This window comes from Euprymna scolopes, chromosome 2, assembly GCF_053919585.1.
Source record: "Euprymna scolopes isolate OS-2025 chromosome 2, ASM5391958v1, whole genome shotgun sequence".
Lineage (NCBI taxonomy): Eukaryota > Metazoa > Mollusca > Cephalopoda > Sepiida > Sepiolidae > Euprymna > Euprymna scolopes.
This window is the reverse complement of record NC_136483.1, coordinates 190,374,872-190,391,108: the sequence shown is the minus strand read 5'-3', so window position 1 is coordinate 190,391,108 and position 16,237 is coordinate 190,374,872. Positions and strand designations below refer to the sequence as shown.

The 16,237-nt window shown below is 30.2% G+C and overlaps 1 protein-coding gene across 1 annotated transcript in view; it reads left to right on the top strand.

Annotated features, from left to right (window-relative positions):
• The first annotated feature begins 12,051 nt into the window (after positions 1 to 12,051).
• Positions 12,052 to 16,237, top strand: part of LOC145241214 (cytochrome P450 3A14-like) — a 38,017-nt gene continuing 33,831 nt past the window's right edge. The window contains exon 1 of the mRNA XM_080104011.1: positions 12,052 to 12,181. Coding sequence (XP_079960137.1) covers positions 12,052 to 12,181 — 130 coding nt within the window. The remainder of the gene's footprint in view (positions 12,182 to 16,237) is intronic.

Genomic DNA, 16,237 nt, shown 5'->3' with positions numbered 1-16,237 from the left:
ATCCGGCGTTACTCAGGAGTAGTTTTACGTTCATATTTATTTTAGTATTAATTATTTCATTCCATATTTTAATGAGTTTTTTCCTTTTACAGATATGGTCGGGATGGTATTACTATTGGTACATACTTTATATTATAGCTCTCCCAATCCGGTGTTACTCAGGATTATGCTTACGGTCATACTTATTTAAGTATTAATTATTTAATTTCATCTTTTAAAGTTTTGTTTTCTTTTTAACAGATATGGAAGAAGAACATTTGGATTTTTTAGTCAATATGGAATCAAATATCCAAAGCCAACAGCATTTTTTGGAAATCTTATGGAAGTGGGTCAGAAGGTGAGTATTTAAAATTTAAAGAACTCCCATTTGAATATTTTTTTTATATTTTATAAATGTTGTTTTTGTTTTGGTTTTAGCGATATGTTTTTGAATGAATTCAATCATTTACGAAAGTGCATTTTTACCTAAATGCGAGTTGGGAATAATTTTCCCTTTTTAACCAATTTGGTACCCCCACATGGGGAGCGGTATATATATTATTTATTATTATTTATTTTTAAAGGTAATTATCCACTTTTTATCCAAATTTTATATTTTATAGATATTTTTTGTTTCTGAATTAAATGCCGAATGAATTATGATTTCATTAAAAATTAAAGAAAAAAAAATGAACACTGCTCTGAATCTTCCAATTTAAGTTTGAATGCTAAAAAGGGAAGATGCAAATGCCAAGTTTTGTTAAAAATAATTATCACTTGTAATAGATTTATTCGCCATATTTGCTTTGCAGGGTTCACATACAAAAGCCTATGAAGTTGTTTAAATTCTTATGCATGATGTTGCTTCCTATAATCATGTCACAGTCTTTTGTGAGGATATCGATTTAGATAAAACTGGAAAAAAGCTCCTATACTTTTTCCATTGGTGAATTCTCCCAGCATTTCCTGGTGCATTTCTTCCAAAAGCTGGTTAACAAAATTTATTTTTCATTTCTTACTTTTATTGTTGGTATAATATCGACATTACCTTTTTCTGACACTCATACACTGTGGATGCCTAGCTGTCTCCACTAGTGTAATCGAGTCCGCTCTTGTTACTTAAAATTTTTCAATCGCCTACCAAAATTGTTTATGTTTACACATATTTTTACTTTTCAATCTAAACCCTTACACATAATATATGATAAATCACATTGCATTCAATTCCGAAAATCACACTCAAATATTATCCTCTATTTTATAAGCAAACTTTTGTAAGGCAAACTCTTCTTACGATAAATATTATCAATTTTTAAAGCTAATTTTATTATATATAAACTGTAAAATATATTAAAGAATATTGAATTATTTTAATAAAATATATGAGAAATGTAAAAATAATTTATCAACAGAAATTATACATTTTGTTATAAAAACTCATATTTTTAGTTTTGTTAAATTATTTTTAATTTCACTGTTTACAATTTTTTATTGAAAAATGTGTTTATTTTAGCAAATTTTTAGTCATTTGCTTAGATGGTTTTTATTAGTAAATTATTCAGTGCATGTATTAATTATTATTAAAATATTCAATATCTATATTTAGTTTTATCAAATTATTCAATATCTATATTTATTTTTGATTAAATAATTCAATATCTATATTTATTATTATCAAAATATTCAATGTCTATATTATTATTATTAAATTACTCAATATCTATATTTAATTTTATTAAATTATTCAATGTATATATTTATTTTTATTATATTATTCAATATCTATATTTATTTTTATTAACTTATTCAATATCTATATTTATTATTATTAAAATATTCAATATCTATATTTATCATTATTAAAAAATTCAATATCTATATTTATTTGTATTAAAATATTCAATATCTATATTTATTTTCATTAAATTATTCAATATCTATATTTATTTGTATTAAATAATTCAATATCTATATTTATTTGTATCAAATTATTCAATATCTACATTATTTTTATTAAATTATTCAATATCTATATTTATTATTACTAAAATATTCAATGCTTATGTTTATAATTATTAGATTATTCGATATCTATATTTATTATTATTATTATTTATTATTTCATATCTATATATATTATAAAAGATTTATATCTATATTTATTATTATTATTATTATTATTATTAATATTATTATTATTTATTATCTATATATATTATAAAAAAATTTATATCTATATTTATTATTACAAAAATATTCAATGTCTATATTTATTATTATAAAACTATATTAATATTGCGAAAATATTCAATCTCTATATTGACTATGACTACAATATTCAATATCTATATTCATTATTACTAAAAAATTCAATATCTATATTTATTATTACCAAAATATTCAATGTCTATATTTATAATTATTAAATTATCTAATGACTACATTTATTATTATTAAATTATTCAAAGTTGATATTTATAATTATTGAAATATTCAGTGGCTATGTTTCAAATCATTAATTATTTATATTAATAATTATTATATTATTTAATCTTTATATTTATAATTATTAAATTATTCAATGTCTATATTTATAATTATAAAATTATTCACTGTCAATATTCACAATTATTAAATTATTCAATGATTATATTTATAATTATTAAGTTATTTAATGTCCATATATTTAATTATAAAATTATTCAATGTCTATATTTTCCATTATTAAGTTATTTAATGTCTATATTTTAATTACTAAATTATTCAATGTTATAATTGTCAAGTTAGTTAATGTCCATATTTATAATTATTAAATTATTCAATATTTATAGTTATAATTACTAAGTAAGTTAATGTCTATATTTATGATTATTAAATTATTCAATGTCGTTAATTATGATTATAAAATTATTCAATGGCAATACTTATAAGTATTAAATTATTTAATTTTTATAATTATTAACTTATTCAATGGTTATATTTATAATTATTAAGTTATTTAATGTCCATATTTTTAATCACTAAATTATTCAATGTCTATAATTATAATAATTAAATTATTCAATTTCTGTATTAATAATTATTAAATTATTCAATATTTATATTTATGATTATTAAATTACTAATTTTTTAAATATTTATAATTAATAAAATATTCAATGTTCATATTTATAATTATTAAATCCTAAAAGGTTTAATTTATAATTATAAAATTATTCAATGTCTGTATTTTAATTATTAAATTATTTAATGTCTATATTTATAATTATTTAATTATCCAATATTTATATTTATAATTAATATATTATTGAATTTCTATAATTATATTGATAATTATTAAATTTTGTAATGTCTATATTTACAATAACATTTTTTAATGTTATAATTATAATTATTAAAATATTCAAAAATCTATATCTAAAATTATTAAATTATTCAATATCTATTATTACTATTACTAAATTATTCAATATCTACATTTTTCATTACAAAAATATTCAATATGTATATTTATTATTACTTAATTATTCAATATCTTTATTTATTATTACAAAAATATTCAATATTTACATCTATTATTACTAAAATATTTAATATCTATATTTATCATTGCGAAAGTAATCGATATCTATATTTGTTATTCTTTAATTATTAAATATCAATATTTTTATCACTAAAATATTCCATATCTATATTTATTATTACTAAAATTTACAATATTTATATTTATTATTACAAAAATATTAAATTATCAAAGTTTATATTTATAACTAGTAGAACCCGTTAACCGGCGTTGCCTGGTGGTAACATCTCCCCCGCCCTTGAGTAAAAAATTAAAGTACGGTTCGTATTGTTGTTGTAGCCCAACCACCAACATTTTCATGTTAAGAACGGCATTCGGAATTGACACACCCCAACCTACCTATGTTAAGAACGGCTTTAAGTATAGACACCCAATTTTGTGAGTGTAAGTGTGGTTGCCAAGAAATTAGCCTGAAATGTAACGTATGTAATAATCAAACATAATTTATTTGGCTTTGTGACCTATTTGCGTAAAAAAATAAAAACAATAATAGTTATAATAGATTAAAATACGCACAAATAGTTTTAAACTTCAATGATATTTTGCATTATGACGTATTTGTTTGTAAAAAATAAAAAAGGAAACATTTAATAATAGTTAATCTCCGTGCGAGCCCCCCTCCCCCGAAAGAAATATTTATAAAAAGTAAGTATAACCCTATAAAAAATGTAAATAGCAGCAATTACCGGTTCGAGCGCAAAAGAAAAAGGAAGAAAAGAATAAAAAATTACACGCATTAGCAAGGCGTGAACGTATGACGCCAGAAAAAAAAGGAGCTGTAGAAAAAAGAAAGTTAATCGAGTGGGCCGTGGTGAAAGTATGACGTTTGGCACTTGGAAATAACGACATTAAAACCTAACGGGACGCGTGAATGAAATGAGATTAAAGTTTTAGAACTCTCTCTCTCTCTCTCTCTCTCTCTCTCTCTATCTATCTATCTCCGTCTATCTCTGTCTTTGTCTATCTATCTATCTATCTATCTATCTATCTATCTATCTATATCTGTATCTGTGTGCGTGTGTTTTATTCCTGAATTACGTTCAGACCTTCGAAATAACGACAATAATACGTAACGGAAGGTGTGAGTGTAATGAGGTCAATAGTTTAACACCGTTACGATGATTTTATCTGTCTGTCTGTCTATCTGTCTATCCGCATCTCTCTCTCTCTCTCTCTCTCTCTCTCTTTATCTCTTGCTCTCTCTCTGTTTCTTTCTCTCTCTGTCTCTCTGTCTCTCTCTTGGTCTCTATCTTTCTCTCTCTCTCTCTCTCTCTCTCTCTCTCTCTCTCTTTCTCTCTGTAGCTCTGTGTGCGTGTATGTTTAACTTTGTGTGCTGGTGTAGAGAAAAAGAAAAAAACAATTTCACGTTTAAACGTTGCAAGTTGAATAATGTGCGGACATTTTTTTGTAAAAGTAGCGCGTTCGTTTATTTACGAACAGTCGTAATCTGGTATAAGTATTTACTCCCAGCCGATGAAATTTGCCGGATCTTTGTAAGGGAGAAATCATTATTTTTCTAACGAGGAAAGGAAAGGTAATGGTATAAGATGAGTGCGAGTTCGTGAGGCAGTTACAAAGGAAGACAGGGCGGTATATGTATAATGCGAATAATATTTCCCGGTGTTGAGTGGGATCAGTGGGAGGTCTTTTGTAATAGAGGGAAAAATACGAATTACTTACTTTGTAGATAGTGTTAATTGCGCTCCTACAGCGTTCTACAGTTACATAAGATGCTGGATAATAGTTTAGACATTTTAAATTTGTATGTGGCATCTGTTATGGCAAGATTACGATTATTTAGTCCAGAGGGAGATTTCTGTAACCAAAATATTATATATATATAAATTATATGTTTATATTTTTAATTATTTAATTATTACTATCTATATTTATTTGATATGTCTTTTTATCCTAGGGTTTTACACATATATTTTTTCAATGGAAGAAGGAATATGGCGACTGTTATGGGTAAGAACTTTTTAATAAAATTATTTTAATTTATTTAATAATTAACACAAACGATTAAACCTAAGATTATTTGTTAAATTTACTTATAAATTTAATTTCTAACATGAAAATCAGTAAAAATCTGATAAATATAACAATAAAGATGCAGAATAATCGATAAAGTTTTGAAGTTGACTGAATGTCCTTTGTTTCTTTAATTAAAAGGTATCTTATATATATATATGTTATTCATAATTGATTGTTCCCATGTTGTGTTAATTCTGTGCTAGGTCTGCTTAGTAGATGATCGTCGGATAGCATTAGTGGCAGACATGCGATAGACCTGTAATTGCTGGCAATTGTTCCTCTCGAAGACTCCTTTCAAATCAATGTCATTCTTCCTCTAACAAGCCAATCAGGAATTTCCCCTTGCAGGGCAGCATCTATTGGGGAATAAAGACATAAGAACTGCTTGAATCAAAATGTACTCACTCTATATGAACCTAGTGCCTTCTAATTCGTCATGCTTCGAATGACAGCCATCACGTCGTTAAGTGTTATCACAATGTTCTCCATCTGCTGAATCTCTGAGATAATTGCTCTGGCATCTCGTAATTAACTAGCCTTATCTTTGTGTTCTTTTAAACAGACTAAATCAGACTCCAGAACTCACTATCTTCATCTGTATTTAGAGATTGATTAATTTTATAATCATAAATATAGACATTAACTTACTTAGTAATTATAACTATAAATATTGAATAATTTAATAATTATAAATATGGACATTAACTAACTTAATAATTATAAATATAAGCATTGAATAATGTCATCTTACTTTCCACTATTTGTCCTCTGTCTATAATTTTTACTTCGAACCATATGTGGTCAACCATGCCAGACATTTCAACCCTTTATATCGATAAGACCTAACGAATACAAATGAATTCCCAAACCTTAAAATAAGTAATAAGTCGAGCAATTCTGCAGTTTCATGATGTTTGTTTTTTCGTTGAGGTTGGAATGAAGATGCAGAATAATTAATAAAGTTTTGAGATTGATTGATTTTGATTTGCACGAATATCATTTAATTACCGATTTGTTAAGGAAAAAAGACATTTTTGTAAAAAGGGTATATTTTTCATTATTTCTATTCTGTCGTTAATGTAATTAATATTTTTTTTTATTGTTTTGCAGAATATTTTTTGGTTCTACACCCAATTTGGTAATCAGTGACCCTGAAGTTATTGGAGAAATCCTAGTAAAAAGTTTCTCCAATTTTACAAACCGACCTGTAAGTAATCCTGTACTTGCTTCTCATCTCAATCAGACACGGAATACATTGTTATAATAAGTGAATCTAATTTAGTTGTCCAAATGTGAAAAACAGGAAAAAGAATCCAAAGTATCGTTGATGGAGAAATATTCTCTTTGTAAATAAATATCGTAATTTGTAACTTAGGCCGTTTTATTTTTTCATCTTGAATATTATCACTTTTTTAACAAGTGAGTTGTACGAATCAAGGCCTGAAAGCCACTTGAGGATAAAGGTCAATGAGTATAAGATGGTTACTAAGACAACAGCACAGTGATCGTTGTTCATGGAAATTGGATAGAATTTGATTATTTAAGGGAACCACTCAACAAGGACTTGTTTACATTGGACTCGGAGACGACCATGTTGTAGTCATCTGGAAAGAGTTCCACAGGCAGGCAGTTCAAGAAAAGAAGCTTTTCTCATGGAATTTACGTTTAGATTTAGGCAGACACAGAGAATGGAGGTAATTGTTGATAGTGGTTGTGGCTAGACGAGTGTTTGTTGTGAAAGATACGTCTATATATATAAAAGCGAAAATGTATGTATGTATGTATGTATGTATGTGTGTGTGTGTGTTTGTTTGTATGTTAAAACTTTCGACACGGGTCACGGATTTTCACCAGATCGGTATCATTTTAAGCTCAATCCTTCGACCGACAAATATCGAAAAATTTGTCAAAAACGTTAATTTCTTCACCCTAAAATGATCAGTTTTCTACAGGGGGGGGGTAGCAAAACCGTCCTCTCATGACGATGTCGCTTGGCAGGCAAATTTTTCGCCGAATAACTGATTAAAAAGCTTGCTGCATGTTTGAATACTCTTCAAATATTTAGATCAAAAATTGGCTGAATAGTTTGCTAGAGAACGCAAATATAAAATATTTTAAACTTTGAACCCTTGGAAGCCAACCTTTCGGCCAAAAACCGATTAAAAAGCTTGCCTTATGTCTGAATACACTTTGTGTAAAATTTCAAATGTTTAGACCAAAAATTGGCTGAGAGATCAAATATTTTTAAACATTGACCCCAATTTTGACCACTTAACATTTATTGTTTTGGACTGAAGTCAACTTAAAAGTTTAATCCATGTCCAAGTAACCTACATCTAAAATTTCAAGTGTTTAGACCCCAAGTTGATGAAGGAGTTTGGTAGAGTTTTCAAAGACCAAATCGTTGAACTTTGACCCCTTGACAGCCAAATTTCTGCCGAAAACCGATTAAAAAGATTTTCCCAAATCTCAATACCCCTTATGTCAAATCTCGAGTCTGTAAATTGAAAATTGACAGAGTAATTTCGTAGGGAAATGTATACACACAGACAGACACACAGACAATTTCACTTTTATAAATATATAGATAAGGATTGAAATCAAGTTTGATTTCCAAGACATTTCTACTCAGCCTAAATGTATAGCATATTTGCTTATAATATGTTTTAATTTGTATTTTCTTTGATAAAATATTTTGATATTTTTTCAGATAACTTTTTCAGTAGATGAGTACAGTTCAAACATGCTAATCGTAGCCAAAGATGATCACTGGAAATATCTTCGAACAGTCTTGGCGCCATCTTACAGCGCTAAAAGAATGCGTGAGGTTCGTATGACCTAACAATTTAATAATAAAAAAAATTACCATAAAAATTGAATTTAACTTGAAAATGCTATCCGAAAAGTAATATTGGAGTATCAAAAATATGCTTTACAGATAAATTTTAGGGTGGAGTGTAGTTTATTGTTTTCTTCTTTTGTTTTGATATTGAAGTTAAATACATCTTGATTATAACATTTTTGCTTTATTAAATTGTTAGTTAATATATTGATAAGAAAACAATATAAAGTAACCGGAATGAAGACCAGATAAAATTCATTGAAAGCACAGCAACGTCACTTCTCATGCAAACAATAATAAACAAGAATATGCCTTCATTCAGTGAATATAAGCATGACGACTGGACAGAATTGAAGAATTCCTAGAATGAACGGTTTGTATTTCACGAGGGAAATTGTAATTGGCAAAAGAAATTGCACGGAATAAGAAAATAAAACAATGAGGGATTGAGGTGCGAAAAATGTATCCAAAGAAGAAGTCACGATGAATATGTTGGGAATTATTAATAATAATAGGTTTTAATACTGTGGAAATTGCAAGAGTTGTCTCTCTTGGACTGTATGAAGGGTTAGTTCCCTTGCTTAATGCTTTAATGCCATGTTCTTTTTCGGATACAAGTTTTTTTTGGGTAACTTCCAGTTACTTCTCTTTGTCTATATATAAACAAGTGAGTGGATTTCTCTCTCTCTCTTTGTGTAGAAATGTAAATAAAGGCAGACGTCTCTTTCTGTCTGTGTGTTAAACGAAAAACATGTTTACGTGTTAGTTTTTTTTTTGTTGACATCGGTTGGACTTCCACAGTTTTATTCCTACTTAAAACAAGCAAAGTCTGTTTTATTTGATTCCTAACTTTAATAATTAACCTTCAGAATGATGAGAGAGTGGTAGTAAATGTGAAACTTATGTTTAATTCCTCTAAATATGACTGTTTTGTGAGAGTTCATTATGTCAGAATTAATGTAGGAAATTATAAAATCGAATGAAAGTGACTGAAGGAAGCATGATTGTGTTGAAATCATAGGTCTGTATTTATAGTTTTATGGAGACTGATTTTAGAAGTGAACATCGAATTTATTTTATTATGATATGAAATTAAGTGAATTAATCTCGATTATACAAACCCAGTATTCAATATTATAATTTTAGATGACAAACTAATAGACATTTTTTCAACGATATAAAAATTATACCATATAATAAAATAAAGTCATTTTTAAACCTAATTCCGTTTTTAATTTAAATGGATTTTTAATTTCAGATGGTTCCATTGATTAAAAATTCCCTGAAGACATTTGAAAAAAACTTAAATAAAATTGCAGATAGCAAAGAAGCAACAGATGTCACCATGTAAGCCAAATTCTCTATTTTAATAATTCAATTTCCAGCAAAATATAGACAAAATAATATTTATTAATTATTCAAGATAAATGACAATTGGAAATCCAAAATCCAAAAATTCCTGTAAATTTTGACCAATTATTTTTTTTACTAAGAATGAAGACAAATCTAACAGATATTATTTTGACTTTGACGGGAAATGTTGTTGTTGTTGTTGTTTTTGTTAATTATCATTCATTCATTTCGTATGAATTAGATGATTATTGTTGGCATTCATTTCCTCGATATCTTCCCAGTTAGAATTAGTTCTTGAAAGACATCGGGTACTAACAGGAGAGACCACGTTAAGGTTTTCAACATCATTAAGTAAAAGTGTTCCTGTAGCACAAACTGGATTCGACCTTGGTAAACCCGGAGTTGACAGTCCATGTTGTCACCTCTCTGATTACTGATGTTGTTATCATTAAACTCATGTTCTTCTCCTTCTTCTTGTTCTTCTTCTTTTTCCGTCTTCTTGTTCTTCTTGTTCTTGTCCTTTTTCTGGTTCTTTTTCTTTTTCCGTCTTCTTGTTCTTGTTCTTGTTCTTCTTCTTTTCTTCTTGTTCATCTTGTTGTTGTTGTTGTTCTTGTTCTTCTTGTTCTTCTTCCTGTTATTCTTCTTCTTCTTGTTCTTCTTCTTGTTTTCTTTCTTTTTCTTCTTGTTCTTCTTGTTCTTCCTCTTCTTCTCTTTGTTGTTGTTGTTCTTCTTCTTTCTTGTTCTTCTTCTTGTTCTTTTTGTTGTTGTTGTTGTTGTTGTTCTTCTTCTTCTTCTTCTTCTTCTTCTTCTTCTTATTCTTCTTCCTCTGCTTGTTCTTTTTTGTTCTTGTTCTTCTTTTTCTTCTTGTTCTTGTTCTTGTTCTTGTTCTTCTTCTTCTTCTTCTTCTTCTTCTTCTTCTTCTTCTTCTTCTTCTTCTTCTTCTTCTTCTTGTTCTTCTTGTTCTACTGTTTCTTACTTGTTCTTCTTCTTGTTCTTCTTGTTCTTCTTGTTCTTGTTGTTGTTGTTGTTGTTGTTGTTGTTCTTCTTCTTCTTCTTCTTCTTGTTCTTCTTGTTCTACTGTTTCTTACTTGTTCTTCTTCTTGTTCTTCTTGTTCTTGTTGTTGTTGTTGTTGTTGTTGTTGTTGTTGTTGTTGTTGTTGTTGTTCTTCTTCTTCTTCTTCTTCTTCTTCTTCTTCTTCTTCTTCTTCTCTATAAAGTAAAGTGGACTTTTTCCCCTGCAGGTTTTATCGATAATTTTATAAATAAAATATTGATAAAGATGTGTTTTAAGCGGATAAAATTTGTGCTGTTAAAAGCAAAAATGTCACTTTCGCTCGATTGATTCGATTTTAATATTTTATCCTGATCACTATTTGCTTTTTAATATAAGAAATAAAGGAATGTGGAAGAAACTCACTTCCGACGTTTTCCTACCTTCAATTCAAAACACTTCAAGTCAAAACACTTCAAGTCAAATATTTCAAAAAAGACATGTTTTTTCATCGCACATCATGCATTAAAATGCTAATTAAAAAAATATATTCATCTAAAAAAATACTTATTGCCACTGAGTTATAAGGGGTTATTGTTATTTAGCAGCCAAATTGATAAGGGCATCCTTAGTGGGGATTTGTAAAGCGAGATGTTTGTTCGCTTTACATTTAAATTTAAGAATATTATCGCAGCCAAGGAACCGGGGATCAGGGAGGGAATTTCAAGGGATTGCAGCTAGATTAAAAGCTAATGGAGTAGAAAGCCTTGCAATATATAAATGTATTTACGTCGAGGGGGGCACTAGTGCAAGAAATTTATCAACGCACATCCAATTAAAGTAATTGTAAAAAAGCACTTTCTTTGCAGCAGCCGTGGCAGTATCTCCTATGTATTTCTATCAATTCATGTTACCTGTGAATGTTAAACCGAGGATTTTAAACGATGGTCTTTCCGGTAGAATGCTATAATCGTGACAATCGGTTTTTGAAAATGTCTCTCATAAAAAGGAGATTGCAAAAAGCATTGAATATTACCATCGGTTGAGGTTCCTGTTCAACAACAGACTAACTTTAATTTCTGCCTAATTTGGCATTTTAAAACCAACAGACAGTGTTTACCTGAACGATTACAAGCAAACTAAAAATAATCGTTTTCATATTTTTACATTAATTGGCACATCTAAACAGATAAAGCAGTAAAACGCTTCGTACATCAAACTATAAGAAGACTTTCCTTTTTTTCTCTCAGTTTATTTTCAGGTTATACAATGGATGTTATAGTATCGACTGCATTTGGAATTAATGTAGATTCACAGGAAGATCCCGAAAGTCCAGTTGTTAAAAATGCCCGAGCAATTTTTGCGGATAACTTTTTAAAATCTCTACAAGGATTGGCAAGTAAGTAATTTAAAAAGCAAATCAATTATCAAAGAAGCAAATTTACAAATAAAACAATATGTATATAAAATGCCTTATTTTCATGAATGGTTCGGCTTAGTTTTCATTTAAACTTAAACGTTTCATTTTGATAACAAATTGGAGAATATTTTAAACCTTCTAATATACGCGGTATTTATTTGCTTCACCACTGAGCAAATTAGGTACAAGGCCGTTTTTTTAATGTGGAGAGATCAGGGAAATGGGAACCAGCTCCCCGGGGAGTAGGGGAGCTGGATAGTGACCATTGGTAATGAAGGGTTTCCCCTACATTGACCAATAACTGATTGATACAGGAGTAATGGTCTTATATGTGGGGTTGTCCCCATATATGGTCTTTGATTGCAGCATCTGCCGGAACAGATGGTATTTATTTGCTCCCCCACCGAGCAAATTAGGCACAAGGCCAATTTTTAATGTGAGGAGTGAAGGGAGGGGGAAGGGGAAAAGGGGACCAGCTCCCGAGAGGTGGGAAATGGGAGCTGGTTAAAGGTCAGGCATGTGGGGTTGCCCCCACATCTGGTCTTTGCTAGTCATAGCTAGTCATAGCCTGCAGTATCTGCCGGAACAGATGGTATTTATTTGCTCCCCCACTGAGCAAATTAGGCACAAGGCCGTTTTTAATGTGAGGTAAAAACCAGCTCCCCTAAAAGTAGGCAAAAAGGGGGCACTCTGGTTACCAAAAATAATAATTGTCCCAGTATAGAGGGTTTCCCCTCCATTGACTGGTACAAATTATCTTAAGTGCAGTATCTGCCGGAACAGATGGTATTTATTTGCTCCCCCACTGAGCAAATTAGGCACAAGGCCGTTTTTAATGTGAGGTAAAAACCAGCTCCCCTAAAAGTAGGCAAAAAGGGGGCACTCTGGTTACCAAAAATAATAATTGTCCCAGTATAGAGGGTTTCCCCTCCATTGACTGGTACAAATTATCTTAAGTGCAGTATCTGCCGGAACAGATGGTATTTATTTGCTCCCCCACTGAGCAAATTAGGCACAAGGCCGTTTTTAATGTGAGGTAAAAACCAGCTCCCCTAAAAGTAGGCAAAAAGGGGGCACTCTGGTTACCAAAAATAATAATTGTCCCAGTATAGAGGGTTTCCCCTCCATTGACTGGTACAAATTATCTTAAGTGCAGCATCTGCCGGAACAGATGGTATTTATTTGCTCCCCCACCGAGCAAATTAGGCACAAGGCCGATTTTTAATGTGAGGAGTGAAGGGAGGGGGAATGGAAAAAGGGGACCAGCTCCCGAGAGGTGGGAAATGGGAGCTGGTTAATGGTCAGGCATGTGGGGTTGCCCCCACATCTGGTCTTTGCTAGTCATAGCTAGTCATAGCTTGCAGTATCTGCCGGAACAGATGGTGTTTATTTGCTCCCCCACTGAGCAAATTAGGCACAAGGCCGATTTTTAATGTGAGGTAAAAACCAGCTCCCCTAAAAGGGGTCACTCTGGTTACCAAAAATAATAATTGTCCCAGTATAGAGGGTTTCCCCTCCATTGACTGGTACAAATTATCTTAAGTGCAGTATCTGCCGGAACAGATACTACACTTTGATCTTGGCCCGAAGGCCAAACCCTCTGGGAGGGAGGTGCAACCTTCTAATATACGCTTTCGAGTTTTGTGCTGAATGTATGTCATTAATGATAATCTGACTTAGGTTCTTGGGCAGTTTCTGGTCTTTCAATATCATACTGCTTATACTTTCTAAGCGGACCCCATCAGACCGGATCAGGATCTGGCGCACCGTTCTTGTGCTATACTATGCGATACTGATTTATATATCTCCCCAGGCCTGCTTTGTTATCAGTACACACAGGGCACATTGGCCGAGTACATGTTGTTCAAGGAGGTGATTGAAACTGCGTTGTAGAAAACTATCATCTCTACCCCATCAAAATAAATGTCCTTTTATTTTAATGATTAAAGATTTTTAGTTTCCTCCCACTGCAAGAACTTAGATACCAAAGTCAGAAAGTGAGATTGAGAAGTCAGCGCTCCCGAAGAGTCGTATGCTGACCTGCAAAACGTGCCTGGACATCCCGTCGGCAAAAAATCCTTGGGCAGCTCCGGGAGGGCGCCTCAGGCGGTTAGGGATAAACTAACCTTTTCTTAAAGAGAGAAGGCAAAGCCTGGAAGAGCGAATCTTCTAGAACTGCACAGAACTAAATTCCCACCACAAAATGAACAGGGACCAGATTATTACAGGAATAGTCTAATCTCTCTTAATTTAGGAGGATGAGGATAAAAATCTCTAGCCGAGTTTTTTTTCAAAGTTAAATCCGCGTGCAAATTATCATTGAGAAGGAATAAATTTTATAACCAAATAAAGTTAATTTAAGATCCCAATCCTGAAAAAAAAAAACAACTAATTCACTAGGTTAACATTCGTAAGTGTATTGTAGAAAGAAAAATACAACCCCCCCCCAAATAAGCAAACAAAATACAAAAACAATTTAACATTTCCTTACCCCGAAATTTAATTCTAATGAAGTATTCTTATAAACAAGGGTTAAAAATGCATATTTTTATATGCATGATTAATATTTTAAATTATAATTCAATTTTATTTCGTTAAATATCAATGGGAATTCTTACTTTGTACATATCTTTTTGTTTTTTTCAGTTTTTTCCTTTTCGTTTTTCCTTTTCCTTACGCCCAAGCTCGTAGTAGATTGAGAAGAAAGTACTGGCGAAATTTTAAATTTTTATTTCAAATAAGTTTTTGCTATAATACCTTTACTTTATATATCATTTTAAAGGGGGTTTTGCGCTTTATCTAATCGTTTAAATTACAATCGTTTTAACACAATTATATCTTCTTTTAAGAACGTTGAATAAAAGATAAAAAACAAAAAAGCAAATTCGTACAATTTTTGTTTTTATTTCATTTCAATTTTGCTATATTTTTGGTTAGCCCTTATTTCCCCCGATGCTGCCTTTTTCTGCTATGCACCATTGTCTACAAATTATTATTAGTTTCCACAAAGTTAAAAGAATTTTTTGTAGACTATGTAAGGCCACTAAGCTTAGATTGCTCTAGCTTTTTTCAAGACTTCTCGTATTAACTTCCAACTTGTTAGGCTAAAGTATGAAGTATGTTTAATCAATAAGAGGTTATCGGCAAGTCATTGGTGGTTAAAGGGATCAAATAACATATTTTTGACGAATGCATTGATTTCGTCAGGATTGCTAATTGAGTTTTCCGATACAATTTTCCCCTACCAAATTTTTTTCTAAAGCAACGTGGATTGGAGAAAAAAGCTGCCCGTTTTTACTCTGTCTTTCTCTCTCTTTCTCTCTCTCTTTCCTTCTCTTCCTGTGTTCTGTATAATCTTTAGTTTATATTTAATTAATTATCTAAGTTCTTGATACGGTTCTTTTTCTACTGGAAGAGCCGATTTGTAGGACTTTGAAATAGTTTTTAATTCTAGTCTTGAATCTTTCATTCTTATTTCTTTCATATTCCTTCTCCCTTTCTTGTATCCAAATCACTCTTCTGTGTATGTGACAATGGTTTTTCATATTATCTGTCTACTGGGCCTCTACCTACAGCACTTAGAACTTTAACAGATTGAGGCTCTAGGGTAGCGAGCGAATAGAGTTAACTAGGTAAATATATTTATATGATTAACTATGAAGGCAGCTTTGGAATGTTAAAGAAAGATAGGTTGAATAATTTGGAGCAAACGCAAAATGGTAGAAATAATGAAAAACAATAACATATTTTATACACACATGGATGGGTATGTAACACGTCGTATTTTTTATAACAACAATAATAAAATATTAAATGTGAAATAAAGTAAATATAAAATTATAACAAAATTAGTAAAAAGTGTCCGACATAACAACAAAAAAATAATACAAAGGACAAAAACATAATTATAAGAAAATAATCTTCTGTTTATCGAACTGTTCATTGTATGTATTTAAACACTCCCCACAAAGAAAACATATTAATAACGAATAAGTAACCTATCGTCATTACTTTCATAATGATTATGAAGTACAT